General features: G+C 48.6%; 1 protein-coding gene across 1 annotated transcript in view; it reads left to right on the top strand.

Annotated features, from left to right (window-relative positions):
- Positions 1 to 19415, top strand: part of LOC119975918 (glypican-1-like) — a 235008-nt gene that overhangs the window by 151199 nt on the left and 64394 nt on the right. Inside the window, 2 exon segments of the mRNA XM_038815863.1 lie at positions 9456 to 9545; positions 9548 to 9846. Coding sequence (XP_038671791.1) covers positions 9456 to 9545; positions 9548 to 9846 — 389 coding nt within the window.

Below are 19415 nucleotides of genomic sequence, written 5' to 3' on the forward strand. Positions count from 1 at the left end.
GTGGCCATTCCCTGGCCTGTGCTTAAGGCCACAACAATTTGGCAAAGCCTCACTTTCACAGCAGAATAATACTTTGCGCGCTAAATGACTTCGAGCCACTGAGCTTGTAAAACATCTCCAGTGCTAGAGTGGCACTTGAACCTCCAACCTTTGACTCCTGACTCCAGATATGAAAGTTCCACAATACCTAGCCAGGTTGTCAACAATCTTTGACATTTTCAAGAAATGGCCCTAATCCTCATTCTATTCATAGAATCCCTACAGTGCAGAAGGAGGCCTGATCGAGGAACATCTTACCTTTAAAATTATCATCCTTGTTTTCAAATCTCTGTGTGGTCTCACCCCACCCTATCCCCAAAACCTCCTCCAGCCCCCACCACCCTCCGAAACATCCGCGCTCCTCTAATTCTGGTCTCTTGAACATCCTCCGTTTTAATCGCGCCATTATGTTGGCTATGTCTTCAGTTGCCTTGGCCCCAAGCTCCAGTGACATTGTGGATCAGTGGTTAGCACTGCTGCCTCACAGCTCCAGGGTTCAATTCCAGCCTTGGGTGTCTGTGTTGAGTTTGCACTTCTCCCCGTGTCTGTGTGGATTTCCTCCAGGTACTCCGGTTTCCTCCCACAGTCCAAAGTTGCGCAGGTGATGTAGATTGGCGATGCTAAATTGCCCCTTAGTGTAAAAAACAAAGGTTAGGGTTATTGGGTTACGGGACGGTGTGGGCTTTAGTAGGGTGCTCTTTCCAAGGGCTGCTGCAGACTCGATGGGCTGAATGGCCTCCATCTGCACTGTAAATTCTATGAATACCCTCCTTAAATCATCTCCGCATCTCTACCCCACTTCGCTCCCTTAAGACACTTCTTAAAACCTCGCTCTTTGACCAAGATTCTGGCCAAGTGACCTAATATTTATTTGTGACTCAAGGTTTTAAAGGCACTATATAAATATGAGTAGTTGTTGAATGATGCCCACCAAACTCACGGCAAGTGTCAAAGTTCTGTAAATGTTGAGTCAGAGAGTGGGTTGTTGCTCTGAGGCCAAATGAGCCTGAATCTAGTGGAGGATGTTAATAATGAATTTGAGCATTAGAATTTTAATACCGAGTTTTTCGCACAACTGGAGCCAAAGTTGGCCTTTAAGCACCAGGTTATATGGTCAACAGGTCTTGGTGTGAGCTTGGAATCGGCCAACCTTGTTGCCCATCCCTAATTACCATTGAACTGAGTAGCATTTAAGAGTCAACCACATTGCTGTGGGTCTGGAGTCACGCGGAGGCCAGGCCAGGTAAGGACGGCAGATTTCCTTCCCTAAAGGACATTAGTGAACCAGATGGCTTTTTAACGACAATCAGCAATGGTTTCATGGTCAGCATCGGACTTGTTATCCCAGATTCTTTTTCTCTTGAATTCAAAATGTCACCATCTGTTGTGGTGGGATTTGATCCCTGCGCCCCAGAGCATTATCCTGGGCCTCTGGATTGCTACCTTCGTCACCATCTCTCCATAACAACAAGAAGAGGTCTTCCACATCTACAGCGGGGGGGGGGGGGGGGGGGGGGGGGGATACGCACTAAAGCATTGCCCCTTTAGAAAGAAAACCCACAGCATTCCGAGTGCCCTCGCCATAAGAGCTCCGCATCCATACAAATTGAATTTCAACCCAGTGCAGCAGCATTTAATGAGATGCCATTATCTTTTACAACTGCAGTCTTGTGTTCCTTGATTGAATGCATGTTAAAATGCTGCAAATCTTTAAAGGGAACTCAGTAAAATGGTACGAGGTGCAAGACATTAAATTGTCATTTCTTCCAGCTTGATCCTGTTAAGGTGAGACACGGTCCTCTGTAAAAGAACGGAGTGATAATTCGAACTGATTTCTTCAGCAACTGGTGGAATGGTTACAAATTCCAAGAAATCTCTTTGCTCTAATCTTTTGTGACACAACACTAGCATTGATTTCTTGCACCACTCTATCTGTGGCGTATGTTGGCTGATGTTGCCATCTTTCATTTGTTGCTCTGAGCACTGACGGGGAGCTCACCCAGTCACTGAGGCAAAGCCTAGGAACTCTTCCTGAAAAGGAACGGTGTCAGTCAGTCGACAAGGAGGAGAATCAAAGGGGAGTAAACAGCAGAGCAGAGTTAGCCCTGTGGGTCATGGAGAAGAATTCGTTGAGAAGGTTTAGTGGGCTGAATGGGCTGTTTCTTGTACAAGACAGCTCTGTGGTTCTGCAAGGGCTTTAAAGCAAAGCCTTTCACTGTCACCACGTCACAGGCACGCACTTGCCCAAGCACAAACACACATGCACGTGGCACCGGAAATGACAACGGCAAAACCTAGTCCTGTCCATCCTGCAAAATCCTCCTTACTAACATCTGGGAACTTGTGCCAAAACTGGGAGAGCTGTCTCACCGACTAGTCAAGCAACAGCCTGACATAGTCATACTCAAATAATCATACCTTACGATGCCCCAGACAGCACTATCACCATTCCTGGGTATGTCCTGTCTCACCAGCAGGACAGGCCCAGCAGAGGGGCGGCACAGTGGTATACAGTCAGGAGGGTGTTGTCCTGGGAGTCCTCAACATCAACTCAGGATCCCATGAAGTCTCAGGGCTTCAGGTTAAACGTGGGCATGGAAACCTCCTGCTGATTACCACGCACTGGCCACCATCAGCTGATGAATCAATACTCCTCCATGTTGAGGGCGGCACGGTGGCACAGTGATTAGCACTACAGTCTCATGGCGCTGGTTCAATCCCAGCTCTGGGTCACTGTCCCTGTGGAGTTTGCACGTTCTCCCCGTGTTTATGTGGATTTCGCCCCCACAACACAAAGATGTACAAGGTAGGTGGATTGGCCACACTAAATTGCCCCTTAATTGGAAAAAATGAACTGGGTACTCTAAAATAAAAAAAATACTCGCCCACGTTGCACACCACTTGGAGGGAGCACCGAGGATGGCAAGAGCACAGGATATACTTTGGGTGGGGGACTTCAATGCCCATCACCAAGAGTTGGCTTGGTAGTATCACCACAGACCTAGCTGGCCAGGTCCTAAAGGACATACATGCTAGACTGGGACTGCAGCAGGTGGTGAGGGAACCAAGAGGAAAAACCTACTCGCCTGCTGCACATGCATCTGTCCATGACACTATTGGTAGAAATTACCACCGCACAGTCCTTGTGGAGATAAAGTACCGTCTTCACATTGAGGATACCCTCCACTGTGTTGCGTGGCACTGCCACCGTGCTAAATGGGATAGGCTTTGAGCAGATCTAGCAACTCAAGACTGGGCATCCATGAGGCACTGGGGCCATCAGCAGCAGCAGAATTGCATTCAACCACAATCTGCAACCTCATGGCTCGGTAAATCCCCCACTCTACCATTACCACCAAGCCAGGACATCAAGGCAACATTTGACCGAGTATGGCATCAAGGAGCCCTAGCAAAACTAGAACCAATGGGAATCGGGGGAAAACTCTCCACTGGTTGGAGTCATACCTGGCACAAAGGAAGATGGTTGTGGGAGGTCAATTATATCAACTCCAGGACATTACTGCAGGAGTTCCTCAGGGTAGTGTCCTCAGCCCAACCATCTTCAGCTGCTTCATCAATCACCTCCCTTCCATTGTAAGGGCAGAAGTGGGGATGTTTGCGGATGTCTGCACAACGTTCAGCACCATTCGCGACGACTCAGATAATGAAGCAATCCATGTCCAAATACAGCAAGACCTGGACAATATCCAGGCTTGGACTGACAAGTGACACGTTTTTGCGCCACACAAGTGCCAGACATGACCATCGTCTACAAGAGAGGATCTAACCATTGTCTTTTGACATTCAATCCATTACCATCGCTGAATCCACCACAATCAAAATCCTGGGGGTCACCATTAATCAGAAACTGAACTGGACTAGCCATATTAATACTGTGGCTACCAGGGCAGGTCAAAGGCTAGGAATCCCACAGCAAGTAGCTCACCTCCTGACCGCCCCAACGCCTGCTCACCATCTACAAGACATACGTCAAGAGCGTAATGGAATACTCTCCACTTGCCAGACTGAGTGCAGCTCCAACAACACTCCGGAAGCTTGACACCATCCAGGACAACGCATCCCACTTAATTGCTCCCCCTTCCACAAACATTCAAACCCTTCACCACTGACAAACAGTGGCAGCCGTGTGTACCATCTACACGATGCACTGCAGTAACTCACCAAGATTCCATAGGCAACACCTTACAAACCCACAACCTAGAAGGACAAGAGCAGTAGCTGCTTGGGAACCCCACCGCCTGGAGGTTCCCCTCCAAGTCACTCACCACCCTGACTTAGAAATATATTGGCGTTCATTCACTTTTGCTGGCTCCAAATCGTGGAACTTCCTACCTAACACCACTGTGGGTGCACCTACATCTCTGGGACTACAGCGGTTCAAGAAGACAACTCATCACCACCGTTAAAGGGCCACTAGGGATGGGCAATAAATGCTGGCCTAACCAACAATGCCAACACCCTGTAAATGAATTAAGAAAACACAGACACATGCATGCATGCACACAGACACACACACACCCGCTAAGAGAATGATTGTCGCATTATAATCGTGCAAGCAGAAATGTGACTATTTGCTGATTATTACGCAAGCATACAGCTAAACCCAATGAAGAATGGAAGAAGGTGCATTGGTTGATTAGATTTCAAACATATCTTACGAGAGGCAGAATTAGTTGGAGTGTGGGTCTTAGTCCTTTACCCAGGTTTCTCAACCAAGGGGCACAGTCATTCTCACTGAAGAACATTGGCATTCTATACTCCAACATATTAATTACAAAATCATTTGACTCATCTGTAATAGCCTCACTCTTTCATATTGCTGTTACCTCTCCCTCTGTTATGCTACGCGTGGAGACATTTGTCCCTCTTGCTCTGTCATTTCCTTTGCCTCAAACCCAATCCCTGTTCTGACATGGGAGGAAGCATTTTCACCTGCTTCAGCCCTACTCTCTGGAACGCTCCCTAAATCTATCCAACTTACTCAACTCTCTCAACCTTTGAAACGACCTGTTCAACATCTCTCTGGTTGCCTTCTGCCTCTGACATCTGTCCTATATCTACCACCCCTCAATTTAAAGCTATGTCCCCTCACGTTGGTCATCACTATCCGAGGAAAAAGACTCTCACTGTCCACCCTATCTAACCCTCTGACTATCTTATATGTCTCTATTAAGTCACCTCTCAGCCTTCTCCTCTCTAACGAAAACAACTTCAAGTCCCTGAGCCTTTCCTCGTAAGACCTTCCCTCCATACCAGGCAACATCCTAGTAAATCTCCTCTGAACCTTTTCCAAAGCTTCCACATCCTTCCTATAATGTGGTGACCAGAACTGCACGCAGTACTCCAGGTGCGGCCGCACCAGAGTTATATACAGCTGCAGCATGACCTTGTGGCTCCGAAACTCAATCCCCCTGCTGATAAAGGCTAGCACACCATATGCCTTCGTAACAGCCCTATTAACCTGGGTGGCAACTTTCAGGGATTTGTGTACCTGGATGCCGAGATCTCTCTGTTCATCTACACTACCAAGAATCTTGCCATTAGCCCAATACTCTGCATTCCTGTTACTCCTTCCAAAGTGAACCACCTCACACTTTTCCGCATTAAACTCCATCTGCCACCTCTCAGCCCAGCTCTGCAGCTTATCTATGTCCCTCTGTATCCTATAACATCCTTCAGCACTATCCACAACTCCACCGACCTTAGTGTCATCTGCAAATTTACTAACCCATCCTTCTACACCCTCTTCCAGGTCATTTATAAAAATGACAAACAGCAGTGGCCCCAAAACAGATCCTTGCGGTACACCACTAGTAACTGAACTCCAGGATGAACATTTGCCATCAACCACTTCTTAACAGCCCTATTAACCTGGGTGGCAACTTTCAGGGATTTGTGTACCTGGATGCCGAGATCTCTCTGTTCATCTACACTACCAAGAATCTTGCCATTAGCCCAGTACTCTGCATTCCTGTTACTCCTTCCAAAGTGAACCACCTCACTGTCTTCTTTCAGCTAGCCAATTACTGATCCAAACCGCTAAATCACCTTCAATCCCATACTTCCTTATTTTCTGCAATAGCCTACCGTGGGGAACCTTATCAAACGCCTTACTGAAATCCATATACACCACATCAACCGCTTTACCCTGATCCACCTGTTGGGTCACCTTCTCAAAAAACTCAATAAGGTTTGTGAGGCATGACCTACCCTTCACAAAACCGTGTTGACTATCGCTAATCAACTTGTCAAGAGGTCTGACGAGCTGAATGGCCTTCCTGCTATGGGGCGGGATTCTCCGCGAACCGGCGGGGCGGGCCACTCCGACGCGAAGGAGTGGCGGGAACCACTCCGGCGCCGGGCCGACCCAAAAGTGCGGAATCCTCCGCACCTTCAGGGGCTAGGCCGGTGCCGAAGTGTTTACCGCCACACTGGCTGGCGCGGAAGGGCTTGGCGCCACACCAACCAGCGCCAAAGGGCCTCCACGAGTTGGCGCATGCGCAGGTGCGCCAGCATGATCCCAGCACATGCCCATGGGATTCGTCTCCACATCGGCCATGGCGGACCGGTACAGCCGCCGGTGCGGAGGAATAGAGTGCCCCCACGGCACAGGCCCTCCCGCGGATTGGTGGGCCCCGATCGCGGGCCAGGCCACTGTGGGGGCGCCCCCCCCCCCCCCCCCCCCAAGAACCCGCCCGCAGAGCCAGGTCCCACCGGTAAGTACCTACTCTAATTTATGCCGGTGGGACTGGTGTAAAACGGGCGGCTTCTCGGCCCATCGCGTGCCGGAGAATCGCCGGGGGGGGACCTGCCATTCGCCCCCGACCGGCCCGGCACGATTCCCGCCCCCGCCAAATCCCCTGCGCCGGAGAATTCAGCAGCTGGTGGGGGCGGGATTCACACCGCCCCCCCGGCGATTCTCTGACCCACCCCAGGTATATGATTCTGAGATTCTTTCCCATTTACAGACGCAATGGCTTGCATTAATGAAGTACCTTAAATGCCCCCAGATGCTTTGCAGGAGCAATAACCAAACATAATTTGAAACTGGGCCACATCAGAATGCGCAAGGATAGATGGCGAAAGGCTTGTGAAAGAGAAAGAAGTTTCAAGGTGTGCCTTAAAGAGGGGGGGTACTCTCGAGCATCCATTACTACTGCTCGGCAAAGTGCCTTTTTTTTGCTCCATTAAAAGAACCTCATGATTGCAAATGCCTTGTTGCAGTTGCCGCTAGTTGCACCTGGTTTGCTAACACTGTAAAGATGTTGTCACCCAGTCTGAGCTGGCTTCAGTACAACCCCGGCACAATGCTGGTCTCTGTGTCTCCCCTTTGAACCAACAGGTGTTTGGCCACAATATAGATCTCTTGGGCACTTGTACTGATCCCTTCTGTCTGCTCATTCCAGCATCTGGAGGACACTGATCTCGTCTCGAGAGGATACAATCTTGGTTGACATGTGTTTCAGGAATGGACATACGGCTGCTGATCACAACAGTTTGGGGCAAAGCTTCTTTTAAGGCTTTTATTTTCAGATTGACGGGTCAGGTCTCTGTAGGAACCTACCAAAATATATGGAATAGTTGGGACTCTGGTTTTTCTTCCAATGTGATCATGCCAATTGTTGACTCACTATATTATTATAAAACCTGCTGAATAATTCTCCCCTTTGTATGGGCTTTTGTAACCTTTGAACCTAATCACAGCAAACGCTGCACTTGAGTGATACTTGTACCTGGCCCCAGACATGGGGCCTGGATTTTATCTATTGGTCGGCTTTAGGGTGGGTGGATAGCAGTGTGTGAGTTGGGGCGTTTCAACTCCTGGGCTGCATTTGAATCCTGTAAGTGGCAGGATTGGAAGAAGGGTTGGGCACTCGCTATAGTCAAGGGGCTGATGGATATGGGCATGATTGCATCGGGTGAGGCTGAGCTTTGCTTTGTGGTAACTTGAGGAGCAGTTTTGGCCTCCCTGATCCTCCAAGAAAAGTTTTTTTTTTTAAAAGGTCTCAAATTTAGCCCTTTTAGACCCATTCTTGTCTTGATCCTCTTCACTGCTGGGTCAGACAAGGCTGAAAAGCCATCCCTGCAGCTACTCAATTACACCTGTGTCACAACCGGAATGTGGCGACGAGGGGCTTTTCACAGTAACTTCATTGCAGTGTTAACCCGACCTGTGACAATAAAGATCATCATCATTATTATATCGTCACCATTTGTTATAAGGGGGGCCTCCCCGTTTGAGAGGAAAACCTTGTCACTTGCTCAGGAGGACAGCTGAAAATCCAAACGAGTCAAGTCACCAAGCAGACAAGTTACTTGCGAGATTTGAACTTAAAATCTTGCGATTGGCCAAATTGAGATTTGCGCCAGCAAGATCTCAGTTTGAGATCTTCCCCAGAAAGGATGTGAACCCGATTTCCATAAATTTTAATACATTATGATATAATTACTGGACTTGATCTTGTTACTTTTGCTCACGACCACCACCCCCCCCACCCCCCAACGCGAATCACTACAAAAAACCAGTAGCGATGACCACACAGGGGAGTACATTGAGGTACAACTCCTGAGTAATGTGGGGCATGGCTGGACCATTCCAACCTGGCAGTACCAGGGCATCACTGCCAAGCGTGGACCCTCTGGGGAGCCCCACTGGGATGTTTTCCCCCTATGGGTATTCCAGTGCTTGTGAAGGGGACTCGCCCTGGTGCCAGAGGGCTGCGGGTGCGGGGCAATCCTGATACTTGTGAGGTGGGGGGGTGCCCCAATCTTTGTGTTGTGGGGGGAGGGGGAGGGGGGGGGGTGCAGGAGTTGATGCCCTGATCTTTTCATTGTGGGTGGGTGTGGGGTGGTTCCAGATCTCAGAGTCTCAGTCTTGCCGCCGTCTTTAGGCCCTGCTCTCCTCCAGCTAGCTGTATCAAAATTACGCAGAGCGCTGTTTAACCAGGTGAGAAAAAGTGTCTGTGAAGCAGGCAAGTTTCAATCAGCTTTTCCCTCCTGACCCAACACTCGATTTTGGGAAAATGTCATAGGCAGTAGTGAAGATTAAATGGTTTAATGCAAAGAGGTGAAAGGTCAGGAGCGCTGACATCCTGGGAAATAATGGATGACGATATTTCTTGGTGTCAACACTGGATGAGGAGAAACATTGTTGGAGAGTGCATGAGCTTTGACAGTACAAGAAAGGTATGATCGTGTCAGATTTCAGTAGATGGAGTTGGGAGAGGCACGACCCAGATTCTTCCCTTGCTCCTTATCTAGACGGAGGAGATGTTAGAGTTTCTGCCCAGACAGGGTTGAGGGTGTTGGTACTGGGGAGTTTGAGCACTTGGGTTTTCATGTTCCTCGGGTATCCTGGGTACCAAGGGTGACCGCCTGGTTTTTCTCACCCGCAGGCTATTTCAAAGAACTGCTGGATCATTCGGAAAAGAACCTTCTCAGGAAGCTTTCGCCCATGCACGGACTCCTTTGCTTTGATAACAGCAAATATTTAAGGACCTGTTCAGCGAGCTCCTCCACTACTACAAAGGCGGCAGCATCAACCTTGAGGACGTGCTGAATGAGTTCTGGTCAAGGCTGATGGAGTGCCAGTTCAAGCATCAGAACCCACACTACCAGATCAGCGATGAATACCTGGAGTGTATGGTTAAGCACGCCGAGCAGCTGAGGCCCTATGGTGAGGTGCCACGGTTCTTCAAGCTAAGGCTAACCCGGGTGTTCATTGCCGCTCGCTCCTTCGTGAGGAGTCTCAGCCTTGGCACAGAGGTGGTGAAGAAAGTCTCTCAGGTAGGTGCACAGGTCTTTCCTTAACTTCATCTCAATTATTTTTGATATCGTGCATTGAGGGATAAACATTGGCCTGGTCGCCAGGGAGAACTCAGTGTTTTCTTTGAAATAGTGCCATAGGAGCTTTGAGAGGGGGATCCCTGACAGGGTAGCACTTGCTCCGCACTGCACTGGAGCATCACCCGAGATTTTTCTTCTGAAGGCCCAGGATTGAGACTTGAACCCATAATCATTGATTCAGAGATAAGAGCACTACACACTGAGCGGCAACATTTGGTTTAGGTGGGGCAGGAGGGGCGTGGGGGGGTGGGGGGTGGATTCCATACCTTCACCGCATGTTTGGTTTGGAAATGCAGTTTGTTAACTTCCATCACAGAACATGGGTGTGTTGAATCGCAAGTGTTTTATTCGAGATTCCTCATGTCTTCTATTTGAAGCAAGTGTTAGAGATTGAGACTAACAATGCCAACAGCTGAGCACGAAGGGGAAAGCAGCTGGGGCTGGTAGCCCCCCCCCCCCCCCAGTGCTTACAGCAACAGTGAAAGAAACAAGTTTCTTCCTAGAATTGGGTGGGCAGTGATTTTGTGGGTGAGTAGGGATGGAGTGTCAATGGTTTCTGGTCGTTGTGTTTAACTGGTTAGGAATTTCACTCAAATGTCCGTTATCTAAAAAGCAGAATGTGTTTTTTGATCAGACGATCAAATGGCTTGGAAAAGAATAGTCAGCCGGCTCCACCATTTAATTAGCATGAGGCGTTCTGCCTTTTTAAGCCTGATTTCCTTCCATTTCTCGATATCTGTTATCATCATCTATTCTCCAAACAAGAACATGCACACAGGATTATTTCAACATGCACACAGACAGATATAGACACTCGCCCTCACATTCACACAGAGAAAAAATGGGTTATGTGCTACAACTGCGAAATCCCATGCGATCAGTGTGGCACTGGGGCAGGGGGGTTGTAACATTTTCTCATCTCTGGCATTAACTCTGTGTGTTTTATGTTAAACTCGAAGTCATGGTGCAGATGTTCCCCAGATCCTGCAGGGTGGGTTGTGGGAGGGGGAGGCAGTAAAATTAAAACTGCTTTGGGGAGAGGCCCTTCGATGCAGTCTTGTGGCCAGGGCACTTCCCCCGTGGCAGCAAGTGATACGGAGTGACTGCCCACTCCAAGGAGGCTTGTGGCCAATTAGTGACGTGGCCGATGGCATTTTGTTGAATGGCGGTGTGCCCCCTGTTGTGCGGGGAGTCTGCAGAGGTCTGGGGAGGCTATCAGAGCCGAAGACCTGATGACCCAAAGAAGGGGCCGCGGAGCAGGGAAGCCAACCCCGGGAGCCTTCTCGTCCAACCTACAGCCCTCTGAATTTACTCTTTTTAAAACTAACCTGTCCCAGCTCCCAAGATTTCCTCCCTGCTTGAGCAGCATCCACCTCTGAGTGGGTATTGCTGAGGCTCCAGAACTGCCAGCCTCTGACTGGACTGGCAGCAACAGGAGCCTACCCTCAGTTGGATGACAGCCCCAAAGGCAGGCAATTAGGAGCCTGGCAGTGGTAAAATTGGAAGGGTGGTCCTGCTGCCAGTTTTCGCCCCAATCTTGGAAGACCTGATGCCCATAGTGAAATTCAGGCCAATGTGCCTCAGAATGGAGTATTCAACATTTGCTTTTGGGAGAAAAGCTCTTTATTATATCATAGAATCCCTACAGTGCAGAAGGAGGCCATTCAGCCCATTGTGTCTGCACCAACCCTTCCAATGAACACTTTACCCATATCCAGTCCCCCATCCACCTCGCCCGATCCCCATCACCCCCTAACATAACCTGCACATCCCTGGACACGAAGTGGCAATTTATCATGGCCAATCCACCTAACCCACACATCTTTAGATCTAGCACTTCATATAATTTAGGGTTAAGACCTACAATGTTCCAGTCCCCAAATATCATTTAAATCTGTTTTTAGTGACTGTGCAACTGCAAGTGCCGTTACCAGACAAAATTTAGATTTCCCATCTGGTTTTCTGGTGTTTATCTTAGTGTTGTGTTTGTTCACTGTTAATGTTTTGCTAGTTTTTTTGGGGAACCAAACTGCTCATCAGTGTCACTACACGTTCTCCTAGAAATTTCTTGTGATCCAGAAGCACTGCATTTAACAGCAGCACTGATGAATAAAAGTCAGATAACGGGGTAATAGATTATTGCTCTCTGCATTTCTGCTGGCTGGCACTTTGTACAGACGAACAGTGCAGTGGTACAACATTGTGTTTGACTGCTGCCCCACATGACATTGTGGGATTGTCACTGCTGGAGCTATTGATCATTGTGTTGCTAAACATTTTGGGGCCTGTTAACCTGATCGAATGGATTCTACTCTTTCATTACAGGCTTGCTAAAGGGACTTAGAATTTTCTTAATGATGCCCAAGGATAATAAAGTGCTTTTCCCTTCTCTTTGCATTGCTTGTTCCTGGAGAAGCAATGACTAAATCCTGTTGCATTTTCAATCAATTGACCGTGTACGCAAATCAATCATTTATCTTTCAAATAACCGGCTAAGAGATAAAGAGGCAATAATGGATCACCGCGGCATGGTGGCACAGTGGTTAGCACTGCTTCCTCACAGCTCCAGGGACCTGGGTATAATTCTGGCCTCGGGTGATTGTGTGGCATTTGCACTTTCTCCCTGTGTCTACGTGAGTTTCCTCCGGGTGCTCCGGATTCCTCCCATAGTCCAAAGAAGTGTAGGTTAGGTGGATTGGCTGTGCGAAAATTGCGTCTTGGTGTCCAAACAGTTGGGTTGGATTGCAGGGATAGGGTGGAGGTGTGGGCTTAAATAGTGTTCTTTTTCCAAGGGCCAGTTGAGACTTGATGGGCCAAATGACCTCCTTCTGCATTGTAGGGATTCTATTCTATAGATCCTATGATATCCCTTTACCCAAAGCAAGCGCTCAGTTTCCCATTGAGAGAGGCACAGATTTGAAAACCAGAGAAGTTAAACTTGTATGGACCCTTGGGTAGATCATGCTTGGATTGGTGTGAACAGTTCAGGGCTCCATGTTATAAAAGTATATATAGGCACTGAAGAAGGCGCAGAGCAGTTTACCAGAACTGACAGACAATGCCGATCAGGAAAGATTGAACCAGCTGGGGCTTTTTTCTCAAGTAAAGGGAAGAATGAGGGGTGACATGATAGAGATCTTTAAAATGATGAAATGCTAGATAAACTGGACATACAGTAGATGTTTTAACTTACGATCATGACCAGATATCGGCCATACAGACCAAGAGTAAGAATAATTAACTGGGGGCAAAGTCAACTTCAATGGGGTAAGAAGCAAAAAACAGAAAATACTGGACAATTTCAGCAGGTCTGACAGCATCTGTGGAGGGAGAAGGGAGTTAACGTTTCGAGTCTGGATGTCTGTCAAAGCTTGGACAAAGAATCCTCCAGACTCAAAGCATTAGCTCCCTTCTCCCTCCACAGATGCTGTCAGACCTGCTGAAATTGTTCCAGTATTTTCTGTGCTGGTGACAGATTCCAGCATTGGCAGTAATTTGCCTTTATCTTCAATGGGGTAAGAATGGGTCTGTGGAATAAATTGGAATTGAAAGTTGACAGGAAAAAATAGCAGGTGAACAATGGGCTACCTTTAAAGAAGAGATATGCCCTTGGAAAAGGAAAGGTAGGGCAAACAAACCCAGAGTTCCCTAGATAATGAAAAGAAAGAGAGATTACACTGGAGAAGAAAAAAAAGTGTGCTTGTGACAGAAAACACGGTGGACAGCACAGTCGAGAACCGGGCTGAAAAGTGAAAAAGCATATTGGAGAAGCTAAGAAACCGGATGAAAAGAGATCAACATAAAAGGAAATCCCAAAGTCTACAAAAAACATATGAATAGCAAACGGGTGGTTAAAAAAAGGAGTGGGGCCAATTAGGAACCAAAAAGGGGGTTTATGCATGAAGGCAGGAGGTATTAAATGAATACTTTGTGCCTATGTTTACCGAGGAATGAGATTCTGCCCAGATCCTGGTGAAAGAGGACGACATTCGTAAACTAGAAGGGCTTAAAACTGATGAGGCGGAGATATTGGATAGGGTGTCTATCCTTGTGACCCAAAGTTTTATAACCCATGGAATAAAATGGACACTATCAACATGGATTCAAAATTGGCTGAGGAAATAGAGTTGTCGTTGATGGATGTTTTTGGGGTTGGAGGAAGGTTTGAAGTGGAGTTCCGCAGGAGGGGTCGGTGTTCAGATCCTTACTTTTCCTTGTACATCTTAAGGACTTAGATCTTTGTGTACAGGGCACAATTTCAGAATGTGTGGATGATATGAAACCGGAAGCATCGTGAGAATAGTGTAGAACTTCAAAAAGACAGACAAATTGGGCAGCATCCTTTGTTTTACTAATAGAGGCATGGAGTCCAAAAGCAAAGAGGTTATGTTCAATTTGTATTGTGTCCAGTTCGGGCCCAAAGGCAAGAGAGGGTGAGGAAAAGATTCACAAGGATGGTTCCAGGGATGAGGAACTTCAGTTATGTGGAAAGTTGGGAGGAGGAGGAAATTTGATAGAGGGTCCAAAATCGGGAAGGTCTGGACCAAGCAGATAGGGAGAAACTGCTCCCATTGGTGGAAGGATCAATGACAGGGCAGAGATAGAAGGCAATTGGCCAAAGAAACAATGGCGACGTGAAGAAAAACATTTTCATGTAGCAAGTGTTTAAAATCTGGAATGCGCTGCCCGAGAGCGTGGTGGAGGCAGATTCACCCGAGGTGGCATGGTGACACAGTGGTTAGCACTGCTGCCTCACAGCTCCAGGGTCCCAGGTTCCATTCCGGCCTCGGGTGGCTGTGTGCAGTTTGCACTTTCACCCTGTGTCTGCGCGAGTTTCCTCCGGGTGCTCCAGTTTCCTCCCACCACCCAAAGATGTGCAGGTTAGGTGGGTTGGCCATGCTAAATTCCCCCCATTGTGTCCAAAAGGTTACGTGGGGTTACTGGGATAGGGAGGAGGCGTTGGCTGAAGTAGGGTGCTATTTCCAAGGGCCGGTGCAGACTCGATGGGCTGAATGACCTTCTTCTGCACCGTAGGGATTCTATGATTCATTCGGAAGGGAATTGGATTATTATCTGAAAAGGAAGAATTGCCAGGTTGTGGGCAGAAGGCGATAGAATAGCAGTAGGTACATTACACATTTGGAGAGCCAGCGCAGACCAAGGAGCCTCTTTAGAACATAGAACAGTACAGCACAGAACAGGCCCTTCGGCCCTCGATGTTGTGCCGAGCAATGATCACCCTACTCAAGCCCACGTATCCACCCTATACCAGTAACCCAACAACCCCCATTAACCTTATTTTTAGGACACTAAGGGCAATTTAGCCTGGCCAATCCACCTAACCCGCACATCTTTGGACTGTGGGAGGAAACCGGAGCACCCGGAGGAAACCCACGCACACACGGGGAGGACGTGCAGACTCCGCACAGACAGTGACCCAGCCGGGAATCGAACCTGGGACCCTGGAGCTGTGAAGCATTTATGCTAACCACCATGCTACCGTGGGTTTCTGTGTTGTAATAATTGTGTGATTCTGTGGTAGCTGTAAGATACTCACAAATCTATGCAGCATTTCAGGAGAAATTATTTTACCTAGGAAATGGTAAGAATGTGGAATTTGGCACCGCAAGGAATGGTTGAGATGACTACCACAGGTATATCACAGGGGAAGCTAGCTAGCAGCGGAACACATCACCAACCCCAGTCCCTCCCATGCTCACTAGAGAGAACATCTGAGATAGAATTCTACAGTGCAGAAGGAGGCCATTCAACCCTTTGAGTCTGCACCCACCCTCTGAAAGAGCATCATACCTCAGCGCACTCCCTCGGCCTATCCCCGTAACCCCATAACTCCACTTAACCTATGGACACAAAAGGGCAATTTATCATGGCCAGTCCACCTAACCTGCACAGCTTTGGGAGGAAACAAGAGCACCTGCATGCAGACACGGGGAGAAAGTGCAAACAGTAGCCAGAATTGAGTCCGATTCCTTGGGGCTGTGAGGCAGCAGTGCTAACCGCTGTGCCACCTTACTGCCCATCTTGGATGAGGTTAGAAAAAGTAGGATGGGAGCAGGCTCTTGTGACACATAAACAACACTGCAGAGCAGTTGAGCTGAATGGCCTGTTTAAGTGCTGCAGCCATTGGATAGGTACAGAGATTACAGTAGAATGATGGGGTGTAGATTAATTTGTTCTTACTCTAGAACAAAAGTTCGGCACAACATCGTGGGCCGAAGGGCCTGTTCTGTGCTGTATTTTTCTATGTTCTATAAATACAACGTAAACGCCATGGAGCACTGTCCAGTTATCAGGAGCACAATCCCTGGCTAACATTTCTTCCCTCACCCCGGGACACATCTAGCCAGTTCCTAATTGAGAGCACAAACAAAAAAAAACTACTCTGAACTTCTCCCTAGACTGGAGTAGTCAGGGGAGCCTCTTTGCAGGTATTCTAGATCAGTTGCATGAAATGATGGGTAAATTCACGAATCCCACACTGCCAACAGAGAGTCGCACTTGAAGGTCTGTGAGGGTCGAAGGTGGGGCAAACGCAACGCGCCCTTAACACAGCTCTCTGCTGGGAGGTCAGTGCTTGCTGGATTTAGCACTGTGATTATGCATTTTTCCCCTTAAAGGACGCAGTTCACTTTCCAACTGCACCTGGGTGCTTTAAAAAAAATGCTTTGGCTGGATTCTGGCTTGTAATTTCACAGATCATGAGAAAGAGCTGAAGGATCTGCATACACCTGCGGAGTGTTAGCAGATCAGCTTTCAGAGGATAAATAGATGTAACCCGAGCATGGAAAGTGGGGAATCTCACACCACCAGCTGCAGGGTCCGAATGGAACAGCGAACAAGCCTATACAGTCTCAGTCAGGAACGAGAGGCCTTTTTAATCCCGGTTTCCTCCAATCTCTCTATATCTATTAAAGGCCGTACTTCTGAAGTACGGTATCTATGTCCCTGCTAAATACTGCAATTAATTATGCTGTTCTAACCTTGCGAGAAAGGGAATTCCATAACCTCATAACCTCTTGTGCAAAAATGCTTTGACTGGATTCAGTTTTAACTGGCTTCGTTCCAATTCTCAAGGGAGGTCTTGTGACTCAGTCCCTGCCTCTGAGCCGGAAGGTTGTTCGAATGGCTCGCCACATTGCCCGTGGCAGCGGGGCCAAAGAATCCAGGCCTTCAGTCTTGATCGAAGAACCCGGCATCAGAAAGGTGGGATGCCCATTGATGCCGTCCTCCAAGAATTCCACATGCTCCCCCCCCACAGACCGTGAACACCCCCCCCCCCCATCCTTCCCTCACTTAACTTTCTCCATGGTGCCGGCGTTGGACTGGGGTGAGCACAGTAAGAAGTCTTACAATACCGGGTTAAAGTCCAACAGGTTTGTTTCGAATCACTAGCTTTCGGAGCACTGCTCCTTCCTCAGGTGGATGAAGAGGTATGTTCCAGAAACATGTGTAGACAAAGTCAAGGATGCCAGACAATGCTTTGAATGCGAGCATTTGCAGGTAATTAAGTCTTTACAGATCCAGAGATGGGGGTAATTCCAGGTTAAAGAGGTGTGAATTGTCTCAAGCCAGGACAGTTAGTAGGATTTTGCAAGCCCAGGCCCAGGGTGGGGGATGAATGTAATGTGACATGAATCCAAGGTCCCGGTTGAGGCTGTACTCATGTGTGCGGAACTTGGCTCTCAGTATCTGCTCGGCGATTTTGCATTGTCACTAGCTTTCGGAGCGCTGCTCTTCCACAGGCCACAAGAGGCTGACAGCGCACCCAATTAGTCAACCAATGAACGGGAACAGCAGACCGAGAGATCTGCGGTGCGGCAACTGAAGAGGAAAGAGTCGAATTGGACCCCTCCGGAAGGCCGCTGCCTGAGACTCGACATGTATGCTCAAGCCGTCAGGAGTCGGGTTAATGCCAGACTTATCAGTCGCATTCACAAGACAGCCCCGAACGTCACCCATGCACAAGGCAACGCCACCCGTGCTCAGAAGACCAACTGCAACATAGTCACCAAACCAGCAGACAAAGGAGGGGCCACCGTCATACTGAACAGAATGGACTACTGCAAAGAAGTGTACCGACATCTCAACAACCAGGAACATTACAAATCGTTACCCGCAGATCCGACCAAGGAACAGACCCGCCAACTCAAAAGACTGATCAAGACCTTGGATCCAGACCTTCAGCGCACACTTCGTGCTCTCATCCCATGTACTCCCTGTGTTGGAGATATCTACTGCCTCCCGAAAATACACAAGACCAACACACCAGGCCATCCTATCGTATGAGGCAATGGGTCACGGAGACTGCTGCACCAGTGCCCAACTCCATCTCAAGCGGGTGGCAATTGACCCGTACTCGGGGAGCTGCCACACAATGCAGCTGCAGGCAGTCGTCCTCTGTCTCCATGTCCACGGGAGTAATCACCGCAGGTTCATCCAAATGAAAGGTACGGCCCCTGGGCTGTCCCAGTTTCTGTCGGAATGACTGCACCTCTGGCGACCCCAGGACCGGCGTCCACAACAGAGTCGACGCCCACAAGTCTGACACGGACATGGCTCCTCATCCATTGGCTCTGGAGAAGGCTCCTTTTGGGGAGGAATGTCCGCCGGCCACTGGCATCAATCCCGACGTCGCTTCATTCACGGTACCGCAGGGGTGCGGGGGGACGCTTTCGGACAGAAGGGGTTGCGGCCCAAGGCATGCACCTCCATTCCCTGTAGCTGCTGCACTCCTCGTTCTGCACTCTCTCGGGACAATACTATTTAAATGGCCTGTTGAAAAGTCAATATTGGCTCAGCTAATAACTTTCTCTGGGTGGCCGCATTGTTAATACCGCAAACCAAACGGTCGAGTAACATTTCTGACAAGGTCTCACCATAGGTGACAGTACTCCACAATCCTGCGTAGCCTGGATAGAAAGTCGGCAAGGGATTCTCCTAGGGTCCTCTCAGTGGTATTAAACCGCTAACGGTGGACTATCGTGGACGGGGTTGGGTTAAAATGTTGCCCCACTAAGTTCACAAGTTCATCAAACGTTTTGGTGTCCAGCGCAGCTGGGTACGTAAGGCTCCTAATCACCCCAAACCTATGTGGGCCGCAGGCGGTGAGCAATATGACCACCTGGCGCTCGTTTTCGGTGATGTTGTTTGCCCGGAAATAGTAACGCATCCGTTGTGCGTACTGGTTCCAGCTTTCCAGCGCAGCATCAAAAACATCCAAACGTCCATAAAGGGGCATGGTGTAATAGAAAACAACTTCCAACCTGTATCCAACAAAAATCCAGGGAGGTGGCTTCATCAGTGTAGACAGCTATTCACTTTAACCCTCATCGCCAGTTTTGTGAGGGCCAAGAAGAATCCAGCAGGAGTTGAAGGATAGAAAAAAAAAATAACATTTATTTGCAATAATACAACAACAGCAACTTCCCTTGCTGCTCACTCTCCTGTAGCCGGTTCCAAACTGGCCAGCTTTATTTATGCAGGGAGTC

Source organism: Scyliorhinus canicula, chromosome 13, assembly GCF_902713615.1.
Source record: "Scyliorhinus canicula chromosome 13, sScyCan1.1, whole genome shotgun sequence".
NCBI classification, from domain to species: domain Eukaryota; kingdom Metazoa; phylum Chordata; class Chondrichthyes; order Carcharhiniformes; family Scyliorhinidae; genus Scyliorhinus; species Scyliorhinus canicula.